The 19,501-nt window shown below is 41.6% G+C and overlaps 1 protein-coding gene across 1 annotated transcript in view; it reads right to left on the reverse strand.

The window, feature by feature from the left end:
- Nucleotides 1–19,501, reverse strand: part of LOC124721982 (dedicator of cytokinesis protein 7) — a 274,882-nt gene that overhangs the window by 43,158 nt on the left and 212,223 nt on the right. Inside the window, exons 31-34 of the mRNA XM_047247149.1 lie at nucleotides 10,875–11,051; nucleotides 9,709–9,969; nucleotides 8,309–8,403; nucleotides 5,443–5,614 (exon numbers count right to left, since the gene is read on the reverse strand). Coding sequence (XP_047103105.1) covers nucleotides 5,443–5,614; nucleotides 8,309–8,403; nucleotides 9,709–9,969; nucleotides 10,875–11,051 — 705 coding nt within the window. The remainder of the gene's footprint in view (nucleotides 1–5,442; nucleotides 5,615–8,308; nucleotides 8,404–9,708; nucleotides 9,970–10,874; nucleotides 11,052–19,501) is intronic.

The following is a 19,501-nucleotide window of genomic DNA, read 5'->3' on the forward strand; positions in this document are numbered from 1 at the left end:
TGGTTGGTTTTGGGGTTTGATGGGGGCTAAACATCGAGGTTATCAGTCCCCTGTTCCAAACAGACATACTTGTAAAAGGCCTATACAGTAAACGCGTAACCTCTGCACCCAGAGGGAGGGAACACCAAGGGGTACAGAGCTAAAATGAACACCGCAATAACACCAAATAGCTGACACTTAAAAGGAGCAGAGCAAATAGTTGACTAGAGTAAAACAGACTACAGTGGTTGATGAGTCAGGTAAAAGGTCAACCACTCAACGACAAACGAAGAACCTCCAGCTGGAAAGCGTTGATAGAGGTACCAACACAACTTGTTACCATAAAAGACACTATTTTGGTATCCACATCACAATTAAAAGTCACTGGAGTGGGCGTAGCCTGAGAAATCATGCGAGAGCGCCCACACTAGAGTGAGTGATAAAACCCAGCTGCACGGATAAAACGTAAAACTGAGTCAGCTATAGAGGCATCACCACCTAGAATTAAAGGAAGTGTAGCTGGTAATTAAAAGGACTGCTGTAAGGGGGCTAAAAGGGGGAAGTCCACCAGAAGATGGACCACTGTCAGTCCTGCATCACAGCGACACTTGGGCGGGTTCTCACAGCGAAGGAGATAGCTGTGGGTCAACCGCATATGTCCAATTCGGAGATGGCAGAGAACAACTGAGTCCCTATGCATGCTCCTCAAGGATGAGTCCCATACAGCCGTGGACGACTTTACTATGCGGAGCTTATTCGGCGTGTTCAAGGCAGACTATTCAGAGCTCCAGACATCACGGACCTTGCGATGTAAGGCTGACCAGAGGTCTCTTTCCACGAGACCAAGCTCCAGGAGTGGCGAAGTGGTGGCCTGCTTGTCCAACCGATTGACACGTTTATTTCCTGGAATGCCAATGTGGCCCGGGGTCCACACAAACGTATCTGAATGACCACACTCGGTGAGAGCAAAAACAGCATCTTGAATATTGCGCACCAAAGGGTCCCAAGGAAAACATTGGTCGAGTGCTTGCAATCAACTCAGGGAGTCACAGCATATGACAAATGACTCCAAAGGGCAGGAGGAAAGGTGAGTGAGTGCACGATAAAGAGCAACCAGCTCTGCAGCGAAAACACTGCTCCCACAAGGCAGGGAATGCTGCTCAAAGTAGTCACCATGGATGAAAGCAAACCCAGTGCATCCATCTGCACATTGGTGATTGGGGGATTGTCCTGATGAAATGGCTTGCTCGCCAGCATTTCTACTGGAGGGGGCTGGATGCCGCCATCACCCGCTTGGTGGCCTCATGTCCCTCTTGTCAATAGCACCATTCAGCGCCTCTCGCTGCCTGTTCCCGTGGCCTCTTCCTACTTCTCCTCGTTCCTGTTTGCACTTGGATTTTGCGGGCCCATTCCTCGGCTCCTCTTGGCTTATGCTTGGGGACACCGGCAATGAGTTTCCTTCTATCTCCCGCATGTCCTCCATGATCTCCGCCCATACCATCCAACATCTTTCCCACACGTTTGCCATTGAGGGCCTTCTGGAGTCATTGGTGACCAACAACGACCCTCAATTTGCATCTGCTGAATTTACCTCCTCCTGCACCTCTCAGGGCATCCAGTTGATTCATACTGCTCCCTTTCATCCTGCATCTAATGGATTAGCTGAACAGTTTGTCTGGACATTCAAAGTCCAGATGTTGAAATTGCGTCCCCAACACTCCCTGGACAATGCTCTTACCATCTTTCTTTCCTGCTACTGTTCCACTGTTCAAGATGTTTCCATATTCTGCCCACCCAGCTCCTCCGCGTTCAAGACAGCCCCGCTATTCTTTGCAGGATCCGGTCTGGGCAATGGTGTTTACCCGGCATCGTTACCAATGGGTCTCCGCCAGGGTCTCGCCATTCATCAGCCGCGCTATGGCGGCAGTCACCCTCGACAACGGCACAGTTTACTGGAAGCATACCAATCAGCTTCGACTCCGGTGTGGTCCACAGCTGGCTCCTCTGCTGTCTCCAGGGCTGTCAGCCTTCAGGGATGACAGTGCTCCTCTGCCCGACTGCCGCCTCTGCCATTGCCGCCGGTCACACCCCAGGTAGACCCTCCGGCAGAGGGGCCTAAGCCCATGGAGGTGGATCCCGCACATGCGACCACACCTGGTCTCCTGTTGCCCACAGCTCTGGGGCCTGACAAAATGCTAAGTAGTGTCTGCAGGAGAGTAGTTGTATGACATGGCTGTTTTCACAGCTTGTGATGGAGTAGGTGCTGTGGCCATCCACTTCGGACATCGTAGGGCCTACTGCATCGGCATCCCACTTTATGTCCAACCATCACGAGATGCCTGCATCACAGGGTGTATATTCACCAGGAGAACCTACATCATCTGTGTTGTCAATACAAATACTTATCAGTGGCCACAACACAACACAACACCAGGTCGCTACCAATGGCTGCCATGGACCGCTGCCTGTTTGTGGAGCTTGCAAAACAGCTTCACCAGAGGTTGCAGCTAGCTTAGGAACTACTTTGCTATGCCAGGCATTTGATGGCAAATAGTTCCAGCAGATGAATCTGCCAACGGGCTTTATAAGAGGGCGCACTGCTGGCAAAAGGCAGTTCAACGCATGGCTCGGAAGGATACAAAGCTGCTGCCCCGGCAGCCATGGCCAGATGCCTCTTCTAGCTGGCCGATCTCATGGTATAGTTGACGAACCTCTTGACGTAGTAGAATTGTTTGTGTTCGCTCCCCGTGAAGAGTTGGGTCTTTTCTATTATTATTATTATTATTATTATTATTATTATTATTATTATTATTATTATTTGTTATTTTGTATTTGTGTCAATCCACAGTTGAGACAGAGTTGGTTGTTTTTTGGGAGATTGTATTATTGTTTCATTTTGGGGAGTCCAATAAATTGTTTTCAGACTTGTGTTTTTCACATTTCTATTCTGCTAGCGCAGATACGTCAGTAGGATGTCCCTCATTTCAGGGCAGGATGACAGATAATCGAAGTCCTGGCAAAGGATATGGTTCAGTTGTTCCAGTCAAAGGTGATACTGGCAAATGAGGGAGACACACCTTTGTAGGGGGGGTTCTTTGTGGGTGGTGGGAGGATTGCTGGTGTGTCAGGATATGTCATGAGAAATCTGTTTGTGGACTAGGTTTGGGTGGTAATGCCTGTTTGTGAAGGCCTTTGTGAGGCCTTCAGCATACTGGGCTTGTCACTGCAAGTATGTTGTACCCAGTGGCCAGGCTGTATTTTTTGGTGTGGAAGGGATGGCAGCTGTCAATATGCAGGTGCTGTTGGTGGTTAGTGGGTTTAATGTCGACAGAGGCGTGGATGGAGCCATCAGAGGTGTGGATGTGAATGTCCAGGGAGGTGACACACTGGGTAGAGTAGGACCAGTTTACGTGGATGAGGAAAGGTGTTGAGGTTGTGGAGTAATGTGGATATGCCGTCTTGGCTTCAAGTCCAGATCATGAAGATGTCATTAATGGACCTAAGCCAGGTTAGTGGTTGGGAGTTTTGGGAGACTAAGAAGGTTTCTTCTAGATGGCCCATAAACAGGTTGGCATAGGACAGTGCCCTGCAGGTGTCTGTTGGTGCGCTGCAGATTTGTTTGTAAGCCTTCCATTAAAAGGAAACGTGGCTGTGGGTCAGAATACAGATGGCAAGGTGTGTAATGATGAGGTATTTGGTTTGGAGTCTGAAGGATGTTGGGAGAGAGAGTGTTCGACAGCAACAAGGCCATGGGCATAAGGGATGTTGGTGTATAGGGATGATTGGGTTGGGTTGTTTTTGGGGAGGAGACCAGACAGCAAGGTCATCGGTCTCATCTGATTAGGGAAGGAAATTGGCCGTGCCCTTTGAAAGGAACAATAATGGCATTTACCTGGAGTGATTCAGGGAAATCACGGAACAGGGATGAGGCATCAACAGTGACGAGTAGTGATCTAGGATGTAAAGGGGTGGGGATGATGGAAAGTCCATGTAGTGTCCTTAATATAGGGGCTATGTTTCACACAATTGTTAGAGGTGTTGATCAACAAGAGTGGAAATTCTTTCAGCAAGTGCAAAATAGCCAGTGGGGCTTACAGGATTGTTGGGTTTGTGGATTTTCGGGTGCATAAAGAAGGTAGATGTGTGGGGCGTTATTGGGGAGAAGAGGGAGAGGGGCTCAACGTATGAGGTTCTGGGATGGGCCTATGGATTTCTGTAGGGGCTGTAGGTTACATTGGCCTTCCAGGATGGGATCACTGTGGCAGAGCTTTTAGGCAGAGGACTCAGACAATTGGTGGGGGCCATCCATGAGGTAGTCACTGCAACTCACCATGACAATGGTGGAGCCATTGTCTGTGGGGAGGAAGATTAGGTCTGGATCTGTTTTCACATTGTGTGTGGCTGTCTTTTCTCCTGCTGAAAGGTTTGTGCTCTTAGGAAGGGAAATGGGAAAGGAGGTAGGGAATGCCTGAAAGCTGACCAGGGAGTGCTAAGGTGGGGGGGGGGGGGGGGGAGATTGGTGGCAAAGAAGTGTTTCCACTATAGGGATTGTGAGAAAGAGAGTGGGCCTTTGATAAGTTCAACATGGTTAAATTTGGAGGGGGGGGGGGGGGTTAGGGCTGAAGGTTAGACCTCTCAAAAGGAGTAAAACTTCTGTGCAACTGATGTTTGTGGTGAAGAGGTTAACAAGAATGTTTTGGGTTTGCCTGGGTGCTGGGTTTTGTGGGGTGCTGGGAGGGAGTTTTGGAGGATGTCGTAAATTGAAGTGGTCAACTAAGTAGGGTATGGGCTATGAGAGGTCAATGAGGGGGTTCACTGGGAGAAGGACGGGTTTTAATGGATAGTGGTGCCCATGGTGGGAGTAGGATCCCCTCAGGTTGGACAATTTATGGAGGTGCTGTCTGCAGTACTCCTGCAGGTGTTCAAGTGCAAGGGTTTCTATTTTGGAGATGATGTGTATGTAGTGAGGACTGAAGAGTAACATTATCTTGCAGAGGGAATAGAGGTTGTTCTGTGGTGGCTGTGCTGTGAAAAGGTGTTTTTGCAGCACCAGGTTCATGAGGGATAGGGACTGGCAGAATCTGAAAAGGTTGAGATCGTCTTCCACAGTTGCCATTCTGGCTTTTCAAGATGGATAAGTTTATGACTAGAAATGCATCTAACAAGAAAAGTCAGCATTACAGCATTTACCAATGTCTTAAGTATGCACGCATTGTAGAGATATGGACATGTACTAATATCAGAACGGCAAAAAAGCAAAAAAACAAATGACCAAGCTGAAGATCAAGGAAATGGTGCTGAAATCTATAGCCAGAAAATGTGATATACAGTTTATGTGACAACATGGGCAATGAATTTGTATTGTTGAGTAGAAAGAAAGAGGGGACAGGGCACGTTTGTGTACACTCATAAAATAAAAATGGAAAATGACAATTCACATTGTTACATTGATTAAATACATACCTCAAGCCGACTAAAAATTTCAGGCAATTTTGTTAATGTTGGTTCTTTATAGATAAACTCTTCTCCATTCAGATCTCCAAATTTAGTTCCATAGAAACCAACACGGAAGTATGTTCCAAAGACACGCTTTCCCTGCAGCTGGTCAACTCTAGTAAACGCATCATGTAATTTCCTGAAAGATTGAGATTATCAGTGGACATGTTCACTTAAAGTGATGTATATCAGGGCAGTTTAACATTTCTATTTCATTAATTTTAACTTATTTTGAATTCTGTTTGGCTTTTGTATCTTAGAACTTTGATTTGGGAACACAGAAACTGCAAAAAGTCACACGTAATTTTATATAATGGATGAATGAATGAATATCAGTAACAGGTCATATAACAGCACTTAAATGTGTCTACAAAAAATGCAATACCGAGAGTATGGTGCAGTTGATAGCTAAGAATACACATAAGGAACAACCCTGGCATTTGAATGATTTATGAAAAACAGGAAACATGAATTACAATGATCAGATCATCCTCTTTGTGTAGGTTGAAGCAACAAAACTGTCACATATTCTACACGTGAAATCTTTTGCTGAGATGCCAATCAGTTCACACAACCCAACTGCAACATTTCCTGTGATACCAGATACTTTGGTTATTTCTGTATGTGGCTAAAAAACATAGTCATCCTTGGGATCCTCACGTACATGTACAGTACATGTACATCTACACTGATCGGCCAGAACATGACGAACACCTACGTATTAGCCTGTGTGTGCACCTTTGGCACAGATCACAACAGTGACAAGTTGTGGCATGGAAGCAATGAGGCCTTGGTAGGTTGTTGGACGGAGTTGGCGCACACAATTCACCAAATTGCCGTAAATTCCGGAGAAGGGGGGGGGGGGGGAGGGCAATGAGCTCAGATGCCATATTTAATCACATCCCAGATGTGTTAGATCGGATTCAGATCTGGCGAGTTGGAGGGTCAGCACATTAACTTAAACTAGCCACTGTGTTCCTCAAACAATTTCTGGTAAGTGACATGGTGCATTATCTTGTTGAAAAATTCCACTGCAGTCAGGAAACATGACCAGCATGAAGGGGTGTACGTGGTCTGCAACCAGTGTACGATTCTCTTTGGCCATCCTGGTGACTTGCACAAGCTCCACCCCAGAGCATAATGGACCCGCTGCCAGCTTTTCTCTGTCCCACAGTAGAGATGTCAAGGAGCTGTTCCCCTGGATGGTGATGGATTTGAACCCTCCCTGGCATGATGAAGAAGGTATTGGGGTTCATCACAGCATGCGAAACAGTGCCACTGCACCAACGTCCACTACTGGTAGTCACATGCCCATTTCAGTCATAGTTGCCAATGATGTGGTGTGGACATTAGCATGTTCATGGGTTGTCAGCTGCAGAGATCCTTCACTAGGAATGATCGGTGCACTGTGTGTTCAGACACTCTTGTACTCTGGCCAGCATTAAAGTCTGATGTTAATTCTGCCACAGTTTGCCACCTGTTCTGTTTTACCACTCTGCCCAGCCCATGACATACAACATTTGTAATGAGGGGTGGCTGCCCAACCCAACATCGTCTGGACATGGTTTCACCATCTGTTGAAGACACTCACCACAGCACTCCTCAAACACACAAAAATTTGTGCAGTGTCCGAAATGGTCATGCCAAGCCTCTGGGACATCACAATCTGCCCTCAGTCAAACTCAGACAGATCGCACGCCTTCCCCATTCTGTACACGGACAGCATGCTCAATGATACTACATGCACTGGGTGTGTGACTGACTAGCAGTCATTCCTCGCCAAGTGACGCTGCTATCATCTGGATGAGTTTATATCAATAGTAGGTCAGTGGTCATAATGTTCTGTCTGATCAGTGTATATCTACATTTCTACCCCGCAAGCCATGATACAATGTATAACAATATTATACTAAACTCTTCTTATTTAGTATTCGGATGGTGCATGTGTAGAAAGACTACCAATATGCCTTCATATAAGCCCAATTTTTTATTTTTTGTACATGGGGGAGAAACAACATATTTCTTGACTCACTTAAAAAAATATCAAGATCTTAATAGGAAGCCCTTATGTGATACATATAATCTTTTTCCCAAGTTCCAGTGTTATCGGCCTATACATTTGCCACTTTTCAGTCTCTGACAATTGAATTAGATAATTACAGCAGAATCCTCTTCAGTGAAACGATTCTGTATGTCAATTTATCACTTTACCATACACCATTTTGGAGCTACTTGATCAATGACCAGCTGCGAGAGTTTGCTTTCAAATTTATTTAACACTTCTTGCTCAGGTGTTTTTACTGTCATGTTTGTTTATATTCAGCAAGGTGATGGCTTCATTTGAATATGTGATGAAAGTGCTCCATTTTCATAGAGACTTGTTAACTTTTATATCGACTCATAGAGGGTCTTTTCTATTGCACAAGATTTTGGGAGTTTCTTGCTACACTCTCTCTCTCTCTCTCTCTCTCTCTCTCTCTCTCTCTCTCTTTCTTTCTCTCTCTCTTTCTCCCTCCAACCCCCCCCCCCTCCCCCCTTTTCTCACCACTACTCAGTGACACATTTTCATGGATCAGGAATTTGATCACTATCAGAAATAAAGTAATGCTGAATGTGTGACAGAGAAATGTAGTACAATCACTGATGGTTGAAAGATATATAAATGAGTGATTGTAGGGGGTTCGGTGGAATGAGACAAAAGAAATAATCTACAAGAAACTTACATTACTTAACAATGTATGTTAAAAAGTATTTGCTAAGTTAGCTAATTGAAGTTCTGATTCTTTTGACTTATAGATTTCTCTCATACATACAGTCAAAAGTCTATACTAACCCATGAATATTTGACAGTTTTTTGTAATCTCTATTTGCTTCTGCAATAGGCAACAGAATTTTGTACACATCATTCATCGCTTCATACATGCCAGCCTGAAAGACAAAACATACATTTGTGACAAATACTTCTTTGACGTAATAGAATTTTCTTACATTCCACATACTTGACAATAAAGATGCAAATGCCTTTTTAATGAAACACACACCTGAAACAACAGTCAAGATTTTCTTTAAGTGTGTTTATTACTTATTTTCCATTTCCTAAATACTTTTTTAATGCTTCCATTGTATATGCATGAAGACCAAAGATTCCAATTATATACTCACATGACTTATAATAATATGGCTGAGTATGAAGTCCTTCAAAATGATGGAACACGGCAACCTGTTCCTCAACAGATTGCTGTGCTCCACCATTTCAGGTTTAATTAAAGCAAATCTAGATTTCGGCTAGTGCCTAGCTATTATCAATGCACTATTTCATAGTTCCAATACATGTCTTACTACATCAGTGCCCTGTCGTTAGGGCCCAAACAACAGGAGACTGACATTGTAGGACATGTATTGGAACTACGAAATAGTGCATTGATAATGACTAGGCACTAGCCAAAATCTAGATTTGCTTTAATAAAACACGAAGGAAAAGGACGACTGATTACTGTGCTCCATCATTTTGAAAGTAATATCACAGTCATTGAGGGCATCTACATTCCTAATGGGAGGTAACTTGATGATAAGAAGACATCTGTGACAGGTTAGGCAGAAAGGTGCCTACATTTGATTACTCATCTAAACAGTTTGTTTTCTTATCTGATTATTAAGAAATTAGTACTACATAGAAAAGTTATGGTGGCCACCATGCCACATTTGCCACACTGTCCTCATATCTGGGCTGAGGAAATCTACAGCTAATCTTCTAATCACTAAGATGCAAAAATTGCACATCTGCTTTATTTGTTGAGAAACAATAGACAATGAATGACAGATAAATCATGTAGATATAAGAAATAATTTACTATACATACAGTTCTAAAGCACCCACTAAAATTATTGTTCAGAAGACCATACAAAACTAAAGCCATTTTTGGCCTGTTAACATTAAGCAGTTTTGTTTTGTTCATTTTGTTCCAAAAAATATTATGTTCAAGTGTAACAGTAACTATACATGAAAAAAATTGCAATGCAGATTCTATTTCCATTATGATGATAATGTATGAAACTAATATTTAATTAACTTACAGGTAAATGAATATCAGTATTTCACAAGGTTAGATTGCAAACTGCAAGAATAATACTTCTGAATCTCAATCAACACGTAAAAAATATTTTTTCCTTTCCATTTGAAACAAATAAGTTGAATACATATTACATACATCATATACAACACATATACTGTACCGTATGAAATGAGTTTGCAGCATGTTCTAACAACCCAACTAGTCCACTTTCAGTAAAATCTTTCCCAAGACATACACCTTCTTCCTCTGGACTCAATACATCATCTGAGACAGCACTCTCTTCCAGTACATTGGGTGTTATTCCTTCCAATCCTACAGCACCCGGTGGCAAGTGTGGCAGATCTTCAAGCATATGAAGATATTCTGATACCAGTGCAGCACTGTGCACAAGGCACATTGCTGCCTCTGTGTGGTTATTGCGCTGAAAAGGACAGTACATTTGCATTAGATAAAAATAATGTTATCATAAAAATTTTACAAATCCTATATATACTACACTAAGTTCAGAGAAACTGACAAGGGAATTACAATACACTGATTAAAGAAAATGTTACAGTTTTTAACAAAGAAATTGGAGCCCAACAACTGCTACATACTATACAATTCGTATATTATCTCTTATCTCCCATAAGAGCATAACATGGCTTTGAGATGTGATCTGTGGTTGCCTAGACAGGATCTAAGCTGCAATAGCATACATTAAATTCCTGATTTTATCATTCTGCTATGGCTATTGCTGCTGGGAAAATAATTCCAAGTACCATAAACATAAAAAACCTGGGAAGTTGATCACAGAAGGAAAATGGATGAGGCTGACGAGGGGAAAATGGGCTGACTCAATTTTACCATAAGCACTTATGTGAAGTAATCTGACCTAGAAATAATTATTACAACACTGGTGTATTAATAGAAATTCTAGGATAGAAACAATAAATTAAAAACTGGTTTTTGCAATCATTCATATACTGTGTCTGTGTGTGTGTGTGTGTGTGTGTGTGTGTGTGTGTGTGTTTTATTAAAACGATAATACCTAATAAAAATCTGTGCATAGACTACAATTTACTCTCAAGATAAAGTACACAATGACAGAGAGGCACATAAAAAGGAGCAATGACTACTTTCTCAGATTTTTTAAAATCTTGTTCTGCTTCCTACTCTTAACAAAACAGAGCTCAAATGCCGAAGCAAACCATTTTTTTCCCTAATATTTATGTGCTCATGTGCCATTTTGTATTCCACCTTAAAAGGTGAGGGGTAAACAGATTCTCTCAGCTATTGATAACTTACAAATAAGGTATGTATACAATCCTATAGTCTAGAGCTCACCTCCATGTGTTTTTGAGCCATATTTGCAAGCCAAGTAAGCCGCAAATCTGGTGAATTTTGGTACCCTTTTGCTATACGGTACATCAAATCCAACAACATCTCTGGATCTTCTTGAAATTCTTTCATTTTTACAGTATCAGAGAGAATCATGTGTAGATTAAAAATAAGATCCTTAACCTGAAAACAAATTGTAGTATCAGTTCTAGACTTCAGAACTTATAACATATCTGGACAGAAAGCTGAAATAAGTGCATTCTGATATGTAGTGAAAGTAAAGTGATCACAATTCTGATATGTTAGTCAAGGTGCAGAACTTCACTGGAACTGACATTTTCACAACCCACTATGCTACACAGAAGCACTCTGCAGTCTTGACTATAGCAACTGGAAAATGAAACCTGTCACAGAATTTCAACCACGCCAAAACTATTTCCCCTCAAATGTAAATAGAGTTGTTTTCAATTGTTCTTCTATGCTAAGTACCAGGTGATCAAAAAGTCAGTATAAATTTGAAAACTGAATAAATCACGGAATAATGTAGATAGAGAGGTACATATTGACACACATGCTTGGAATGACATGGGGCTTTATTAGAACCAAAAAAATACAAAAGTTCAAAAAATGTCCGACAGATGGCCCTTCATCTGATCAGAATAGCAATAATTAGCATAACAAAGAAAGACAAAGCAAAGATGTTCTTTACAGGAAATGCTCAATACGTCCACCATCACTCCTCAACAATAGCTATAGTCGAGGAATAATGTTATGAACAACATTGTAAAGCATGTCCGGAGTTATGGTGAGGCATTGGCGTCGGATGTTGTCTTTCAGCATCCCTAGAGATGTCGGTCGATCACGATACACTTGCGACATCAGGTAACCCCAAAGCCAATAATCACACGGACTGAGGTCTGGGGACCTGGGAGGCCAAGCACGATGAAAGTCGCGGCTGAGCACACGATCATCACCAAATGATGCGCGCAAGAGATCTTTCACACATCTAGCAATATGGGGTGGGGCGCCACCCTGCATAAACATCGTACGTCCCAGCAGGTGTTTATCAGCCAGGCTGGGGATGATGCGATTCTGTAACATATCGGCGTACCTCTCATCCGTCACGGTAGAAGTTACAAAACCAGAATCACGCATTTCCTCAAATAAAAAAGGCCCAATAACGGTAGGTGTGGTAAATCCAATCAACACCGTGACTTTCTCGTCGTGCAATGGAGTTTCCACGAAAGTTCTAGGATTTTCAGTAGCCCAAATTCTGCAGTTGAGGGCATTGACAGACCCTCAGAGTGTGAAATGAGCTTCGTCGGTCCACAACATGTTACTCAACCAATCGTCATCTTCTACATCTACATCTACATTGATACTCCGCAAGCCACGCAACGGTGTGTGGCGGAGGGCACTTTACGTGCCACTGTCATTACCTCCCTTTCCTGTTCCAGTCGCGTATGGTTCGCGGGAAGAACGACTGTCTGAAAGCCTCCGTGCGCGCTCTAATCTCTCTAATTTTACATTCGTGATCTCCTCGGGAGGTATAAGTAGGGGGAAGCAATATATTCGATACCTCATCCAGAAACGCACCCTCTCGAAACCTGGCGAGCAAGCTACACCGCAATGCAGAGCGCCTCTCTTGCAGAGTCTGCCACTTGAGTTTGCTAAACATCTCCGTAACGCTATCACGCTCACCAGATATCCCTGTGACGAAACGCGCCGCTCTTCTTTGGATCTCCTCTATCTCCTCTGTCAACCCGACCTGGTACGGATCCCACACTGATGAGCAATACTCAAGTATAGGTCGAACGAGTGTTTTGTAAGCCACCTCCTTTGTTGATGGACTACATTTTCTAAGCACTCTCCCAATGAATCTCAACCTGGTACCCGCCTTACCAACAATTAATTTTATATGATCATTCCACTTCAAATCGTTCCGCACGCATACTCCCAGATATTTTACAGAAGTAACTGCTACCAGTGTATGTTCCGCTATCATATAATCATACAATAAAGGATCCTTCTTTCTATGTATTCGCAATACATTACATTTGTCTATGTTAAGGGTCAGTTGCCACTCCCTGCACCAAGTGCCTATCCGCTGCAGATCTTCCTGCATCTCGCTACAATTTTCTAATGCTGCAACTTCTCTGTATACTACAGCATCATCCGCGAAAAGCCGCATGGAACTTCCGACACTATCTACTAAGTCATTTATATATATTGTGAAAAGCAATGGTCCCATAACACTCCCCTGTGGCACGCCAGAGGTTACTTTAACGTCTGTAGACGTCTCTCCATTGATAACAACATGCTGTGTTCTGTTTGCTAAAAACTCTTCAATCCAGCCACACAGCTGGTCTGATATTCCGTAGGCTCTTACTTTGTTTATCAGGCGACAGTGCGGAACTGTATCGAACGCCTTCCGGAAGTCAAGAAAAATAGCATCTACCTGGGAGCCTGTATCTAATATTTTCTGGGTCTCACGAACAAATAAGGTGAGTTGGGTCTCACACGATCGCTGTTTCCGGAATCCATGTTGATTCCTACAAAGTAGATTCTGCGTTTCCAGAAATGACATGATACGTGAGCAAAAAACATGTTCTAAAATTCTACAAGAGATCGACGTAAGAGATATAGGTCTATAGTTTTGCACATCTGCTCGACGACCCTTCTTGAAGACTGGGACTATCTGTGCTCTTTTCCAATCATTTGGAACCCTCCGTTCCTCTAGAGACTTGCGGTACACGGCTGTTAGAAGGGGGGCAAGTTCTTTCGCCTACTCTGTGTAGAATCGAATTGGTATCCCGTCAGGTCCAGTGGACTTCCCTCTATTGAGTGATTCCAGTTGCTTTTCTATTCCGCCATCTTTTGAAACGCCCACACTGCAAATGCCCTCCACTTCACTAAATCGCCAGTTAACAGTTCATGATGCCGATGGATTTTGTATGGATAGGGTCGGAGGGTACGCCAAAGTGCCAACCAAACAGTAGTGTATGGAATGTCAGTGCGACATGTGACTGCATGAGCGCTGACTTCCTCGTGCATAGACGAACCCGCTACAGTCTCCATTTCTTCCTGAACTGCCTCAGCAGCATTACACCTTGTGCTCGGGCGGCCACTATGGGGTCTATCATCTAAACAACCCGTGGCTTCAAACTTCGAAATCATTCTCGCCACAGCTGCATTTGTCAACGGACCTTTACCTGTTCGAATCCCCTTCCTATGGTGATAGGATCATAACGCTGAACTAGCACATTCCCCATTCTGATAATACAGCTTCACTAAAAACACCTTTTCAGGTAACGTCAACATGCTGCGATTGCTGGAGCATCTGCTTCTCTCTCTCATTACAGCTCCTTTTATACATGATTGTCATGCGCAATCACTGACGTTTTGCTGTCCAGTGCCCTCTGTCTGACATTTTGTGAATTTTTTTTTTTTTTTGGTTCTAATAAAACCTCATGTCATTCCAAGAATGTGTGTCAATTTTTACCTCTCTATCTACATTATTCCGTGGTTTCTTATGTTTTCAAATTTATACTGACTTTTTGATCACCCGGTACATTGGTGCTTCTGTCTGTAGTATTCTCAAGTATGGGCCAGACCACTATGAATGCCCACAAAAGGTCGAAATCAATGTTCTGACTATTTTGTAATTACTGACTTAGGTGGGAAAATAAAATGATGTTGGCAAACACCTTATATCAAAGAAGCACTCTGCTCACCACTGGGAAAATGCTGCTGTTCTCAGCAGAGACTATCATTTGCTAGAAGCTTAAATAAAGTCAAAAGAAGAAAACTAGCAAAGATCATTTTGGAAAGAAACTGTTGGAGTTTTTGCAAAAGTAAACATTCCAGTCAAAAAGCTCCCCAATCACCACTTTTTAACAGGAAATTTCAAAGTAGTAAGGCTTTGTTTTCAGGCACATAGCATGACAGCCTTTTAAATTTGTATTTCTAATCATTTTAAAAAATCAATGGTGTAAATTTTGTCAAAAACAGATGCTAAATTTTCAAGTTTCCAGTCATGTGATTGATTTTTAACTAGACTTGCTGAAGTTAAACTGTATCCCTAACCTAGGAAAACTAGTAGCACTGCATTTCAAAAATAGAATGTGTTTACTAATTCATTACCCTGGCCCAATGGTGCAACATTCCAAAACACAGTCCCACATGCCTACTACATTCTTCAATTTGTCTACCGTATACCATTCTGTACACCACTACAGTGTGTTCAGGAGTGGTACCACATTCCACTTTGGGTGAAGTGATCCTCCAAACACTTTTAATGAAGTAGACTTCCTCTGTGATAATGGGAGAGGAAGACAGCACACTGACATGTTCTACATCTCTTGCCCAAGTACACATACTTCCACATTAACTTTTGCATCACTTTATGTATTACCTTAATACAGATTTTTTAGAGTTTACAAGGAAATATTACTTCAGTTTGTGTTTGAAGTTAATTTTATTATCCATTAAATTCTTTGCATCACTGGGTAGACAGTCAAAGATTTTTATGACTCAATATCTCACTACTTTCCATGCCAGACTACAGGTGAGTGATGGATAAGGTAAATCATTTCTCCTTCTCGTGTTATATTTATCAATGTTACTGATGTTTTCAGACTGTGACTGATTGTTGACAATTAACTTCATAAGGGAGCAAGTGTAAAGTAGTTCTCAGTATGCACAACAGTTTAAAGAGCTGTCTATAAGAGATTCTTGAGTGGATACAACATATTATCTTTATTACTCACTTATGTGCAATAAACACTTTCTTCCTCAATGACAAGTTATCCCTAAATATGATGCCACTATACATTAGTGAATGAAACTGGAAAAGCCACCCAATTTTTGAAACTTTCATCTCCAAAATTTGATGTTATTCATATTGATACTCTATTTCATTCATTAATTCGTCCTTGAGCATTATTCTAAAGGAATTGTCATGATTGTGCAGCACTGAATAGCGTGTATTGAGTTTCATCAAAATTCAATGACAATACATTTGCAGATAACCAGTTATTAATCTTCACAAAAAAAAAAAAATTATTTTTGTGTATTGCAGTTATTAGGTTTGATTACAATACCTGAATTATCAGCAAAGATAACTGTTTCTGGTTCTTGGATATATAATGGAAGATTATTTATATATAACAAGAGTAGACACAATATTAATTCCTGTTGTACGCCTGTGGTGTTTATTCCCCTTTCTGAAGATGCTGTTTCATTGTGTGAACCCCAAGTTTCTTAATGCGTTATTTGGCATCCATTTAGTTACACAGGATGAAAATCAGTTACCAACATCATCTCTGATACCACTATATTTGAAATTCTGAAGAAAATACTGTGAACTACACAATCAAATGTTTTTGGCAAGTCACAGAAAATAACAGTAAGCAATATTTTGTCATTCAGAATTTCTATTATCTTATTTTTGCATTGAAAACTGGCAATTTTTACAGAGAGACCCTTTTGAAATCCAAACTGTGACTGTCTAAATGGGTCATTTTGAGAGAGTTGTATTATGGCTTCTGCAAAGATAAGTTTTTTCAATACCATCAAGAATAGTGAAATTGGTCAGTAATTTTTAATATCTGCCTTACTACCTTTCTTGTAAAAGGGTTTGACTACAGCACATTTCATCCTGTGATAGTGACGTGTTGCATATGAGACTGCATACATTGCATATATGTCAACAACAGGATTTTAGTACTTTACTTGAGATACTATCAACTCTGTGAGAGTTTCAGGTTTTGATGGGATTAATTACATTCTTAAATTCTATGACAGAACTTGGAATAATTGTAAAGCTTCCATTCACTCCCTTATTGACCAGTTTGGTGAGGCAGTTGAAGACAGCAAAACGAAAGTCAAAGTTTTAAATTTCATGTTCAAGAAATCGTTCACACAGAAGAACTGTGCAAACATACCATTATCTGACCATTGGACAAACTACTGTATAGACAACACAGTAATAAGCATGCATGGCCTAGAGAAACAACTGAAAGATTTGAAAGCAAATAAATCACAAGGTCCAGATGGAATCCCAATTCAGTTTTACAATGAGTACTCTATGGCACTGGCCCCATAGCGTATAAGAATGGTAAAAGAACAAACCCACAAATTACAGACCAATATCCCTAACTTCAGTTTGCTGCAGAATCCTTGAACATATTCTCAGTTTGAATATATTAAACTTTCTTGAGACTGAGAAGCTTATGTTCACGAGTCAGCGTGATTCTAGAAAGCATTGCTCGTGCAAAACTCAGCTTGCCCTTTTGTCATATGATATACTGAGAACTATGGATGAAGGGCAACAGGCAGATTTCACATTTCTAGACTTCCGGAAAGCAGTTGACATGGTGCCCCATTGCTGGCTGTTAATAAAGGTACAAACATATGGAATAAGTTCACAGATTTGTGAGTGGCTCAAAAACTACTTCAGTAATAGAACCAGTATGTCGTCCTCAACAGCGAGTGTTCATCAGAGACAAGGGTATTGTCAGGAGTGCCCCAGGGAAGAGTGATAGGAACACTGTTGTTCTCTATACACTTAAATGATATGGCAGAGAGGGTGGGCATCAATCTGCGGTTGTTTACTGATGATGCTGTGGTGTATGGTAAGATGTTAAAGTTGAGTGACTGTAGGAGTATACAACATGACTTAGACAAAATTTAAATATCTGGGCATAGTGCTGAAAAAATGATATGAAATGAAAAGAGCATGTGAATTGTGGTAGGGAAGGCAAATCGTCGACTTCAGTTTATTGGGAGAATTTCAGGAAAGAGTGGTTCACCTGTAAAAGAGACCGCATATAGGACACTGGTGTGACCTATTCTTGAGTACTGCTTGAGTATTTGGGATCTGTACCAGGTCAGATTGAAGGACGACGTCGAAGCAATTCACAGGCAGGCTGCTAGATTTGTTACCGGTAGGTTCAAACAACACAAGAGTGTTACAGAGATGCTTCGGGTACCCAAATAGGAATCTCTGGAGGGAAGGTGATGTTCTTTTTGAGAAACACTACTGAGAAATAGATCTGATATAATTACATTTCCTTCAAGATGTTTGAGTCTCACCTTTATCTACAATAATGATGGAAGCTGAAGAAATGCATTAAAATTTCTGCCATGGCCGGGGCTTGAACCCTGGTCTCCTTGCTTAGTAAGCAAGGAGACCCAGGTTCAAGTCCAAGCCATTATACAAATTTTAATTAATTTCTTCAGCTTCCATCACTATTGAGAAAATTTAGAGAACAGTCATTTGAAGCTGACTGCCACACAATTCTACTGTTACCAACATACATTGTGCATAAGGATAATGAAGAACAGATATGAGAAATTAGGGCTCACATGGAGGCATATAGTCATTTGTTTTCCCTCTGTCTATTTCCGAGTGGAACAAGAAAGGAAATGACTAGTAGTGGAACAGGGTACTCGCCGCCATGCACTGTATGGTGTGACTTGCGGAATATCTATGTAGATGTCATTAGCTAATATGTATGGGGCATTGTTTCTTGCATATATACTACTGCTTCATCTCTTGAACTGTTCAGCTCAGGCTTCTGAACTACTTTAAGTAAGTGATTGTTAAATATATTGGCTACCTGACTTATTTATTACTTGTCTGTTTTCTCTAATAACAAAATCCTTACAATCCCTTATCTGATTTCCCAAATTCTCTTTTAACTACTGTCTATACACATTTAATTTTGTTATATGAATTGTTGATTTCAGAAATGTAGTAGCACCACTTGACATCACTATGAAAACTGAATAGCAGCCACAACATTACAGTCAATCCCTGTCGCATCATTACCCAAAGGCACTTTAAACGAGAAGCCTCCTCTGAAGAGACCACGACAGAATCCTGCAAATAAGTATGCTCAGGGCCAGTCTGAGTCAGTTATGATGTGACCTAGTAAGTGTGCAATAAGTGTGCTGCCAGTCTGGCTAAGGCATTTATATTGTGGACTATAATTGCCATAGGCAGAAATTTGATACAGTGTAATAAGGTGAAAGTGTAGTTCTTCAACCATGGGATACAACTACTTTCAGGTGCAGTACGAGTCCTCTGATGTTTACTCTGAACGCATATAACCTGATTTCCCTGTACGATGTTCCTTGGGGTCTTCCAGATAGTGAGTAGATTGGGCTACACCAACTTTTGTTGCTATTTTCTTACTTGAATAGCCCTCCTGATGCAGAGGTACAATTTCAATTCCAACTCATTACTCGCGCACACTAAGGTGACGATTCCCGTAAGAGTGGATGGGCAAATATCTACTAGGTACATTATGTATGTAGATTGTGGATAGTTGGGAATGTGGGTCTCACGGGAAAGGTGTAAGGGATAAGTCCCTTCAGTTGCACTACTCGTGTGTCCTTGGTGGCCCAGATGGATAGTGTGTCTGCCATGCAAAGCAGGAGATCCCAGGTTCGAGTCCCAGTCGGGGCACACATTTTCAGCTGTCCCCATCAATGTACATCAGCACCACTTGTTGGCAGCTGAGGGTTTCAATTAATTATCATTCATAACAGAAGTGTTTATTTTTATCTCCTCTAGCAACTCTACGGAACTGTATAAATACTTTTTTTTTTTTTTAGCACATTGTTTT

This window comes from Schistocerca piceifrons, chromosome X (genome assembly GCF_021461385.2).
Source record: "Schistocerca piceifrons isolate TAMUIC-IGC-003096 chromosome X, iqSchPice1.1, whole genome shotgun sequence".
Classification (NCBI taxonomy): Eukaryota; Metazoa; Arthropoda; class Insecta; order Orthoptera; family Acrididae; genus Schistocerca; species Schistocerca piceifrons.